General features: G+C 35.2%; 1 protein-coding gene across 4 annotated transcripts in view; it reads right to left on the reverse strand.

The window, feature by feature from the left end:
* FSIP1 (fibrous sheath interacting protein 1) overlaps window positions 1-12520 on the reverse strand; it is a 71790-nt gene that overhangs the window by 50555 nt on the left and 8715 nt on the right. For all 4 annotated transcript variants that reach the window (XM_048307946.1, XM_048307943.1, XM_048307945.1 and 1 more), the window contains exons 8-11: window positions 9910-10001; window positions 9083-9190; window positions 5515-5679; window positions 1549-1686 (exon numbers count right to left, since the gene is read on the reverse strand). In XM_048307946.1, coding sequence (XP_048163903.1) covers window positions 1549-1686; window positions 5515-5679; window positions 9083-9190; window positions 9910-10001 — 503 coding nt within the window. The remainder of the gene's footprint in view (window positions 1-1548; window positions 1687-5514; window positions 5680-9082; window positions 9191-9909; window positions 10002-12520) is intronic.

Consider the following 12520-nt stretch of genomic DNA (forward strand, 5'->3'; position numbering starts at 1 on the left):
AAGGCTGTTCTTTTTTCACACAAGAAAGTGTATCTTTTTTATATATTTTACTGTACTGTTAGAAGGAAATAACTACTTGCATTCAGACCTGAACACTTCTTTACTTTCACTGACAACTGAAGTACCTCACAAAGGACCACATACATATTTCACATCCACATGCCATGATCTCAGTCATGCTACAGAGCAGCAACTGATAAGAAGACACAGTGTGTCTCCCTAAAGAAGCCCTACCAGGTACTGCATAGCAGGCAGCAATGCTACACATTGGTGCAGGTGACATTCTGTATTTATAAACACTGTAAATTGGCATTACAGTCTATCAATTTAGAGTTTTAAATACACACAATCTAGTCAAGGAAAAATGTGTGGTATATTGCAAGAGTCTGCATGTAATGTGATACCAAACAAAACTGCTGTAACCCAACCAAGATTTGGAACTGATCCATTTATACACAAAATATTTGAATGAGTCAGCAACCCACTGCATTTCCCAGGCCTGCTGCAGACTATCAGACAATTCCCAGACGTACTTCCTCAGATTGTGCTTGCCTCATGAACAAGGTCAGTGGTGACAAAAAGTGATATAAAGGTCAATGAATAGAAAAATATGACAATATGCAGACTTACTTTATCTGATTACCCATTAACCTACTCAATATACTGAAGTTCACAGATTTCCCCTATTTATTTGTCTCTCTCTTTTAACTGTTTAATATAACAGAGTAGTGTATTAAAATGAAGTACTACTATTTTTTTGGTACTATGAATAAATAAGAATTAAATATGCTGCCTTACTGTAGTCACACACACAAGTGAACAGCCTCTAAAACAATCATTGTTTCCTTGTCTGAAGTCTTTGTTCCCATACTCCATATATACTCCAGCACTGCCAGAATAAACCTTGTTTATGTAGAGAGTGGCTGAAGTTTTGCAACTATAGCAATGGTGCTATAAGCAATTGAGATTACACCACTGTGGTTATGCTGCCACCTAAATCTCAAAGCTTTTGATCTGCACTGGAGATCCCTTTCTGAGGGGGATAAAAGATAACAGGAACAGTATTTTGATTATCTCTGATTATTGTGGAGAGTAATCCTACTGCTGAATAAAGACCTCCAAGAGAAAAAGGTAGGCTACGTGGATTTTTGGTCTGTCACAACAAACTTATACATTTATGTTTTTCTTACTACGTGAAAAACTCTAAAATCAGCTACACACAATGTAGTGATAATAAAGAAAGATTACCACAGTAACTTAGTGTATATAACATTCCCATCAGACCTGGTCCTTTAAGGGACACTGAAGTACATGAGCCATTAAGAAATCCTTCTAGGATATATTTATATATTATTGTTTATGCTATGCCCCTCTGGGGAGGAAGAAAGAAGGATAATGTCTTTGACTTTGAAAGACCCTGTATTAAAGGTAAGCATGCATCACAACTGAAAAAAACCATTTCCCAGATTAAGAATAATTATTTGAGACTCTTGCCTGCAAAGTTTCCAGACCAAGGGAAGAAAAATACCATAAAAATAGGAAACTTACAAGATTTCTCTCTAGGGATTCCAGCTGATAATCTATTTCTTTCAGACGATTCTGTTGATCACGTTTTTCCTTATTGTCTCGCAGAACTTTTTCACCTGGAACTGTTTCTAGGCTTCTGTTTGCATAAACCAGAGACTCCTGAGAAATGAACAGATAGAAGTTAAACACATGACTTTATATTGCTTCATAGACAGATGAGGGTTCTTTTGATTTCTATTAAGAGAACACTGAAATGCTTAGAGTAATATGGCAGTGTCAAATTCTGTAAATGCATAGTTTTCATTATGTACATTTTCAAATACAATAGCTAACCATCAGGCTAGACGCATTTCAGCAGAAGAATTCTCACCCTTTGCATTTTAAGACAAATTTCTTAGTCTCCAGAGCTAACACTTGGATGCTGAATTTCTACTACAACAATTAAAAAGCTCTGAGAATAGGGGTGAGTGAATGACTGGTTCAAAGCTTGCTCCTATTAACCACACTGGGATCAGAATTAAGCCAGAAGGAAAAGTAAGAACTGAGCTGAAATGACAATAGCTTTTGTTTTGATTCTGAAGTTTGTATCAGTCCCACATACATTCAGGTATTGGCGAAACTGCAAAGCTATGTTGCAATCAGAAAAAAACAGAGCTTTCTCTTGCAAACCAAAGATCCTATAGAAAAATCCAATAGTGGCAGAGGTAAAAAATCCTAAGCAAAAAACCTTCTCCCATCTTGATAATCAATTTAACCCAAAGGGACATGAGCAGCCATAGAATAAAAAAATACTCTATTCATTCTTACTTTCAGAAGCAGCTCAAGAAATTTTAATAGGCACACAAGGAAAATAATTCCAAGTAGCATGTCTAACTGGAAAGAAAAACAACCTTCGCAATTCGACATCCAACAGAAAATTTCTCAGCTACAATATACAAAAAAACTGTATCTATAAACAACTTTTTCTAACCATCAAGCAAATCCATGAGTTCTGACATTTAAATGAAATTATTAGTTGCCTGAAAATAAACTTATTTTAATACAGTAAAATTTTTTGAATATATATTTCCAATCAGCAATAGTTGGCAGTACCACAATGACAGTAAATTTTCCTGTAACAGACGATCATATTTTCTGCTTCTTTCTGCATTGCTTTCAAAATTATTCATAACAATCTATTTGATATTTGACCACTCTGGAGCATTAAGCTACTGCTTTCTCTAAGTAGTTCTTACAGCCTCACTTCTCTCATCCCTGAATAGTAACTGACAGAAACTCACATAATATGAGTAAAGTCAAAGCTTTCCCCACTTACTAATTTTTTAACATTTTTCTCAAGATATCATGAAATAAATGTAGAAAGTATTATATCAAGGAAAACTTTTTATTGTCAATGTTTCACATACTTCAGAATATGTTATATTTCAATTATATAGCACATGAACATAGTAGAAGTCCTTTTGAGATTACTTCATCTTTCATCTCTTTAGATCTGTAGAAAATAAGACTGTTAAACATTTTACATAAGGGAAAATACAAATACTTAGCAACAGCCAAAGCTGTAACAAACATAATGCCAAACAGAAATATGCAGTATTTGAAATATCTATAGTTATTTGTTGCACTCCCTTTTCTCCAAATTTTATAAATAAATAATAACAAAATCCCACCTAATGAATCTTCTTAAGGGATAAAACTGGCTGATCAGCTCATTAACCTGCTTCTAACCATGCTCTTGAAACAGAGATATCTGTGAAATTCATCTGTTTTGGTGAAGCGCAGGCATAGAGCATAGGCTATCAAGGAGTTCATTGATTGAAAAATTAGCGTATCTTGTGAATTTTGAGCATTTATTTAGTCTTAAACTGTTAACTATAGTCTACTTCTATAATAGGAAAAGGGAATATTTTCCTGATAAAAATCCCCAATCCGTTATGAAAGAACTCCTCACGGTAATACACAATAATATCTGTAGGCTTGGTTGTCTTAAAAGATAAGTAATGTTGTGTATTACCGTGAGGAGTTCTTTAAATACCATCTTCATTTGCTTTAGTTTTCAGGTAGCTTCCCAGTTTTTCAAGCTGGTAACTGTACTCATCACACACAGTCTTACACTTCATATTCTCCAGTCTATCGTTTTCCTGTTTCTTTCAGGATTACATTCAACTTAATTTATTCTTCCTCAAAAATATTAAGTAAGACAGAAGCATTTTTAAATATTTAGTTTATTTGGCACCAGAGCAAAGAAATTTTTCAGAGAGAAACACAGTTCTGATGAGAGACATTTCCATGTAAAAGAGAACATTAGTCATGGAAAAGCATTCTTAATCCAGCTGGACTCCTTGTACAAAAAGAGGAACACGTCTGCTCCCCTGTTACAGCTCAGCTATGGTACTGCAGGTCAATTAAAGCCCACTATTAAATATTTCAGAGTGAAAGAATAGTTCCTATATCCTGTCAAAGTATCCATCAGTGGCAAAAAGCACATCTCCCACTGAGACAACAGTGACTAGGTATCTGCATTTTCAAAGTTATATCTAATGCAATTCTTAGAAGAAAAAGAATTTGCAGCTTCATAATATGCTACCCTAAGCTAATTCTAAATTAAAATCACAGAACTACAAAGCCTTTTATATGCTGCAAAACAAAAGGCAACTGCTTTTCACTAATGAAAGGTAACAAGGAATTAACTACCTCTTTTTGGTTGTTAGGTTTAATATTACTCAAAAAAGATAATATGTTACTCTTCAATTAGCATACACCTAAATGCAAGTTTCTATTCAAATACTTCTGGCTATTACCTGAAAGGAAGCAACAAAGATAACTTGGACAAACACTTCCAAACAGAACATTCATTATCACAGGCAAGTCACGTTAACTTCAAGCTGATGCCTTGTAACATTGAACACAAGCTCAGGCAATCATTGGCAAGCTCAGAGTAACAACTGCATTTGTTAGGTGACTACCAGCGAGGGGGAGGTGCTTTTTCACACATTAGATCCCAGCTGGTAAATGATCAACATCAAAATGTGACTCCTCTGGAACTGAGCTACAGAAAATACTACTAGAGGTAAAACAGAACCTCACATTCAGAAAGAAGCCAGCAAAAAAAATGACATTAAAGTGCCCTTATAAAAGCGAAAAAGAACAAACCCACAGGTATTTTAGCCTTTCAAAGAGATGTTCCTCATACCCTGGTAACTGAAAACAGTTTTGCCAATGAATATTTTTACAGATATTCTCCAATATACCAGTTCTGGCCATAAAATGAAAATATTACAGAAGAAAATAAGCTTTGTGCAAATAAGTGCAAAATAAGAAGTAGGGTTTTTTAATTTAAACCCCATTATAGTAGAGGCAACAGTACCAGGGCATGGGATAAATAGGAGTCTTCTAAGTACAATATTCAAACAATCATTTCTCAAGGCTGAGACCTTGATTCTTAATCTTCAAGTCTCAATATTGCTGGCAAGGGAAAAAGACAAAGGCCATTAAAAACAAGGGACATAAAATTTCAATCTATCTTCTAGAGTCTTTAACACTGCTTATTGGTCATTGCCTTATCCTTCAGATCGTAAGTGAACAGGCAGTTTTGGAAACCTGAGACAAGAAGAAACTTAATTCTAATTCCCAAAGGTAAACTGTCATAAATAATTTGTTTCTATGCTGAAAAAACCACCCCCATGCAGTTAAAAATGTGAGAGTTACCAATTTCTGAACATGAAGTATCTTGGAAGTATGGAATCAACAACTGCTAAAAACAAGACAGTTCTTGAATTAAATATGACTCAAAATAGCAACAAATTATTTTTCCGTTGTTTTCTATAGCTAAAATTTCTCACTTCATTCCTTAATACATATACTTTAGGAACAAATAGAAGATTCTAAAGAAAAATGCAAAAGATACAAATACAGACATATGCTATATTGATCTCAACACACACTTGAAACAAAATATCTGCAGATGAGCCCTGTTCTTTAACCTACCTGGTAAGTCTGGCTTGGTGATTTTGAGCTAGAGCTGGAAAGTGCAGAAAACTCCCCATCAGATAGTAGTACTTGGAGCTTATTGTCTATCTCATTCAGGACATGAAATTCCATTGTTTCAGGTGTGTACCCTTCTCCTGGTGCCAGCCAGCCAGATACACTCCCCTGTTGAAAGATACAGAAAATACTTAAGCCTCATTTGCAAAGGAAACCTTAAGGGTAGTTACATAACAAGTTTATTTATTTTTCAGATAAACCATACTTAATAATAAAATGTACATTTTCATCCATCTCAGCATATAGCTAAAATCTCCCAATATTCATGTATCTGGCACACTTGAGAGCAGCTATGGGCAAAATAAGTAGAGGTATTCATACAGTCATCGTTTTTAAACATAACCAAGGAGCAACTTAAATGGACAACCACTTTCCATCTGATAAAGGAATCAAAAAGTGAGAAAGCCTAACCAAAACTAGGCTTGGAATGAAACTGCACAGGTTCATGCTACAGCAGAAACCACCTGGAGCCAAATCTCAAATGGAAGGTATGAGATGTAATATGACATTTGCAACGTACCACCAAAGAAGAAAACAAAGCATTCACAGGAAATCAAAGGAACTGCTCTGAGGTCAGTAGCTGCCATCCTTCTAGAGCCCCTATATGTTATCACAGAAACTCTGGGAGAGACAGAAAGCTGAGTTCTTTTCCTGATCATGATTTACATGACTTTTTCCTCTTGATAGCAGTTAACACCTGAATAACACATACAAATAATATACTCCCACTACATACAGTTGCATATTATGAGTGAGCTAAGCCACTTAACCCAAGCAAATGAGCTCATACCCACAGACAGATGCAGGTTCTCCACAGCAACTTGGCACTCCTGCCTCACACTCAGGGAAGCAAGTCTGCACAACTCCCATTCACTGGGTATGAGAGTAGCAGATTACATCTCTGTCCTGACCACAATGAAACACCAGATAGGACCTTAGAAGAGCAAGGATGTGTGGAAGGACATGAGTGTATTGCTGATTTCCTTTCTTTTTCCTACCAGAATAGGACCAGCACCTTGCCCTAAGACTCTAACATCTGTCTTGCAAGAAATTCATGTTCACCATTTGTTTCCAGCTTCCAGATTAGTCCTCTGGCTATTCAAGCAGTTGCATCCATCCAAGAGGAGGAAGTATCAGCTTTCAATTACAATACCACTGCTATGAGGTAATTCGTGGTTCCTCCCCATTACCATAAAGCACACTAGTTGCAAAAATGTAAAAAATTTTTACCCCAAACACCTGTCATAAATTATCTTCATAATAAATGCAAAAAAAAAAAAAAAAAAAAAAAAAAAAACCAAGAGGAAGAAAAAAAGAGAATCCAGAGTAAGTCACCCTTTTTGTGAAACAAAATCACAAAGTTCTAATGCTTTCTCATACAAGTATGATGAGACACAACTAATGAGCCTGATCAGACCTGAGCTGACTCCAAAAGAGCCACTCACAAATGTCTTAGATGCTTGCCAGCTTTGTGGAAACATCTCTTCAGGTGAGACAGTGACCACCAAAACATAAGTACTCAGCATGGTACTACATTTGTGTCAGGTGAACCATCCCCTAATCAGAGAATGAAGATCACAGTGCAAAAACACAGAAATGCCACTACAGGAGTCCAGTAAGATGTAACCAGGCTCATTAGCTACAGCTCAGTGTCTCTACCCCATACTCCAAATACCCAAATTACCCCAGTAGTAGTTTTACTCCAGGGTGAAATGGACTCACACATTCTCTTTTGTATTTTCAAGATGGCTTTGCTTGGAAAATAAGCTTCTGTCCTGTCAATGTTTCCTGTGTGTTAACTCAGAACAATACTTTTATAACAGCATAGTGCTTTCTGTGGAACATCTGAAACAAATTATAGCCCTGCAGCTTCGGCTTTGACAATTAGATTAGCATGAATATGTGAACTTCTAAAATATTTTAAACACTCATAAAACATTCTTTCAAAAAGTGAGAAGTGCAGTTTGGATATTTGGCATATATAGTAGTACAAGTCAAATGAAGCTATTTAATCCACATTACTGCATACAGAGGAATTCATACAGCATAACCAGATCTGCCTTGATTGACAGCCTCCAAAATATTACTTCAGCCAATGTGATTGCACCAGCTTTTTAAAAATCAGAATAAAATAAGATGAAAGAGGCCATCAAGTGGATAGTTACCTGGGCCAGCTTGAAGCTGTCTAGATTATTCATTAGCTGATAATTTCCTCATGATCTTTGTTATGAAGCAGCCACAGGAAATGCCTTACCCATAATAAAATTCAAATGTGGGAGAGGAAGAATCCATCACCAGACTAGACAGGTCCAAGTAACTATTATCCTTTCTTTTACTCTACTTTGATAGCAGAATTAGGAGCTTTTTTTCTTTAAAGAAATTATCTAGTACAGACTAGAGTACTAGATGCAAGCATAAACTACTATTCTTGTCCACGTTATCAAGAACATACAGCAACACACATGTCCTGTGAGATGATCTACTTCGTATCTAATAATAAAAGTAAAATCTCTATGGACATAGAGACACGACAACATGATAGTGACATGTGCCAAATACAAAATGTGGACAAATGTTACACTTTTCCATTGCCTTGATGCCTTGAGAATTGGTGCAAAAAAAGGTACATGTGGTTAGTTGGAATTTGCATTAGCTATTCTGCATAAATGCCTCTAAATTTTGTGACAGGCACTAGCTTAAAGAGAAAGAAAACCTAGCAACTACACATATTGAGAGACTACTTTTGCAATCAGTAAAACAATTTTTTTTAAAAAGCCACTATTCCCTAGGTTGGAAAGCTATGCTTACTAACAGAAGGTTGTTCAAAACATCTTCAGATCTTTAAATGATGACATTTATCAAATTGAAGACCATTTCCTGGGAACAATGATTGGTGGGACACTCAAATACACTTTGTTACCCTCCATGAGGATTACTTTTACCCACTTCAGCTCCTGCTATTCACTGAAGTATGCAGACAGTACACTGTTTAACAATATTATGTTAAAGCATAGATGTCTAATGCTAAGCAAACTTTATATATTTTTAAGAGAGAGTGAGATGGAAGCCACAGAAAGATGTCACGTTATCTTTCTAAATGGACACATAAGCTTCATAATTCCCCAATTGCTGCAATTTGAAGTCCATTTATCAGTCGTCAAAAACCTGTTGTTGGGAGTTTTTTGCAAGTAGTTGCTGGCCTTTCTCCCTGAGACTACAGCACTAACCACTCAGATTGATACTTCACAACTTCACATTTTATGCAAAGAAAATAGGTGATTTTCTCCAAGTGTAGTTCTAAGGTTCCCTCCTTCTCTTTTAGGTTCTGCTGTTAGTAAAATTAGCAAAGAAACCAATGAGAATTCTTTTTTGGAGACAAATCCAACAGGATTTGTCCATCTTCTCTCTCATATCTCAGTAGGGTACTTCATGGTAGGACTAAGATCAAATTTAGATTTACTGTAAAAATAAGCCAAATACAACAGGACGGTACAGATTAAATTTGTCATACCTCAAAATCTTGCAATTCAGTTCCATCTTCTGTATCTTTCAGTAGTTCAATTAGCCTTCTCCTTTCTCCCTCAAGCATAACAAACTGGTTTCCTGAATCCTTTGCTAGCTGAAATATTTACAAAAAGAAAAAAACCCATACTTCAGAACTCCACTAGCTCAAACAGCACCAAAACAAAGTTTTTAAACTCTATGAAATTAACACCCAAATCTTGTTTATTTCCATGATACAAATTATCACTCTGACAGAAAAATACAGCAGCCTACATACAATAAATTTATAATCTTATCTTAGTCTTTGATATAGTGGGGAGGCAAATATTGTTCACTGGATGAAAAATCGTGATAGCAACTATGTCCTCACAGGAAAAAGAAAGCAGGAAAATCAAGGGATGTATTTTCTGACAAAGAGCACTCCCATGCAGGCTACACATGAACAACCTGTATATCTATCCCTTATTTATGCAAAAAAGGACATAAACATCCTTTAACTTAACAGTAAATACTTTTTTTTAAAGTCTTAGGATATTGCCCTTAAAACAAGCTATGCACAAGCACAAACAGAACAATTCAGTTTCCAGTACTCTTCAGCAAGTACACAGAAACAGTATTATCCCAACCAATATGAGCACCCAAGTTGAGAACTACCTAATTCAGCACTCTGCCATAAATAACAGTTTTAACAGAAAGATAATTTTTTTAATTTATGCCTAATTAGTTTTAAATCTCCTGATTTAAAAAAAAAAAGCCTGTCTTCAAAAGTATTTATAGATTAATTTTCAGCTAATATTTAAAAATATGTTACTGGTTTTATGCTTTAATGCTTACCTCAATGTTCTTTTTAATGAAATGCTGGCTGGTTTTGGTTTTGCTATGCGTTTTTTCTGCTGTTTTTTCTGTTTCTAATTCACTCGGACAATCTGATGTTTGAGGAAGAAAAGTTGCTACATTATAATCATTCATATTCTGATTCAACAAGAGCTGTAATAACATCAATCCCATTCAAATCTTTAGCAAACATATAAAGTCAATAGACAAACTTTTTGTATGGTGTTTTCATTATTTATGTAAATAATATTGTTATATTTAAAACATACTATTGCCAAAATCTAATTTCATTTTCAACTTTTTATGAGATCACTCATTGTTACAAAGGCTAAAATACTTTTGGATTTCTGACCTCAAAAATGTTAAACATGGTGGCTTTAAAAGCCACGGCATTCCTTCAAATCCTATCATCGTTGCAGTTTTCTCATCATTACAAAACCAGACAATAATTTTTTTGAAAACCACAGAACTATCTGGAGACATATCAAGTACATTTTTCTAAATAAAACAGCTGAAAAACAGATGATATAGTTGATATTATTATAACACAGCTTATAAAACAAATTTCATCAAAAAATGAAACTCATCATAGAGCTGTAAATCTATTAAACAGAAACATGATATTCTAATAACAATGGATTTCTATCCATGACAGAAAAAAGGGCTTGTATTCTGTTTTTCAGAGACTTCTACCATGCTTAAAATAACAATTCCTTTATGAACAGCAAATATTTGTCACATTAAATAATCAGTCTAAGAAAATATAATCAACTTCTAAATCTCAATAACTACTTCAAAACCAGGCATGGTAGTTTTTGCTTTTCTGGAAAGCAAATGAATTTGACATGTTAGAAGAAAGGCTGTGAAAGTTTATAGGGAAGTAACTCTTTATCAGAGTGAATAAAATGAAAGCAAACTACCAACGATATGATATAAATTCCATGGACACTCAAACCTTAAAGGACTGAGGTGTTAGATCTGACCAAGAAACCCCCTCACAGTTCAAATGCACAACTGTTCACTGAAAGCATCCTAAGCTTTCTTTACCAGGCAACATCATGAATATGTCAAGGAACTGGATCATACAGGAATTTAACAATATAAAATGACAAGTTGCATCCTGAAATGAGAAGAACTCACCAAACACCAACATAATACACATACTACTTTTAAGCTATACCTTTCACTTGACTGTAGAATAGCATTTTTGAGAGGGAGCTATCATAGAGAACATCTCAGAACATTTAAGTAAAGAAGGGGCAGACATGGATCATTGACACAAAGAACACACTGAAGATTGCCATGGGTAATTAAAAAAGAGATTCCACCTCAAAAAATTTTGCATATGCATTTTGGTAGATTTGGCACATATTTCAAAGATTTGGTACAAATCTTGATGAGACTGATAAAGTAATAGCATAAAACTAGTGCATACATTCTTCTTCACAAGCTTCTCTTGTTCAGGGTCTGCCTTTATGACAGCTGTGACACAGAAAAGCAACTGAAACAGTAAGTCTTAGCTTACTGACACGACATCAAAAGCCTCCAGCAGAAATAGTAAAAGTAATTTAAAGCAATATATTGCTCAGAAGCTGTAAGCGATCTCTACTTCATTCCCAAAGTAGGAACATGCAGAACATCTCAAAATAGTGCAAGTGATAGCAACTCCCAACCATGCCTGTATTGGAAACTCCAGAAGGCAGTGCTGTACTGAATACTGGTAATGAAACCTGCCATTGCTACTCAAGGGCACTCCAGCACAACTCAGAAATTTTGAACGAGGAAGCTGAGGGTCAAGCTTCATTTTAAGGGAGGAATGAAAACACATGGTAGAAAGACAGAAATGAAAAGCTCCAGCCCACAAAGTTAAGGTCACATACTGGTGAACAAAGACAAGTGGTAAGATGATAAAGGAGCTGAGGTCCATGTTTAAAATGAAAACATGCAGTCACATTCTACAAACTGCAGAGATATTGCTGCCATCTATGCTTCAGCCTTGAAGAATGCACTTTTATTTTGTCTTTGTCATCTTAGCCAGTCACCAGGAAGATCGATTCCTTCTGTTTACATAGAATGCTAGTTGACAAAGAAATAAACAATTGCAGCTGATAGCAGTGGCATCTGAAGCTGTTATTCTTATATCACAACACATGTGAAAAGTTACTCAACCACACAAACTTGAATTTCAAATAGGGAAAGAACAGAGGCATACAAGCACAGTTCCATTTATTTTGATATGTTGGACACACTACACCACTAACAGCATTTGAAATGTCTATACAGTGCATGATAACACACAGTCTCTAAAAGAATCAGCAGGTGTTTGAGTTTTGCCAGAAAGTACTTATTTCATAAAAGCAATGCAGACTTTACAATAATCAGCATAGCAAAATATAAAATACAAGTTGTCTGAAGATTTTTTTGACACAAATCCATACAATTTCTGCTGAAAACAAAAAAAATTATAGAACAGTTGCAGTTAGATTCAGCACCACTTGTCATTTCTAAATAGTGTCTTGAATATAAGCCTATTAATAAAAGCTACAATATCTTAGAGTAATAGCAAAGACAGGTTTTAAAAGAATTTCCATGAAGAATCAATTACACATTT

This window comes from Corvus hawaiiensis, chromosome 6, assembly GCF_020740725.1.
Source record: "Corvus hawaiiensis isolate bCorHaw1 chromosome 6, bCorHaw1.pri.cur, whole genome shotgun sequence".
Classification (NCBI taxonomy): Eukaryota; Metazoa; Chordata; class Aves; order Passeriformes; family Corvidae; genus Corvus; species Corvus hawaiiensis.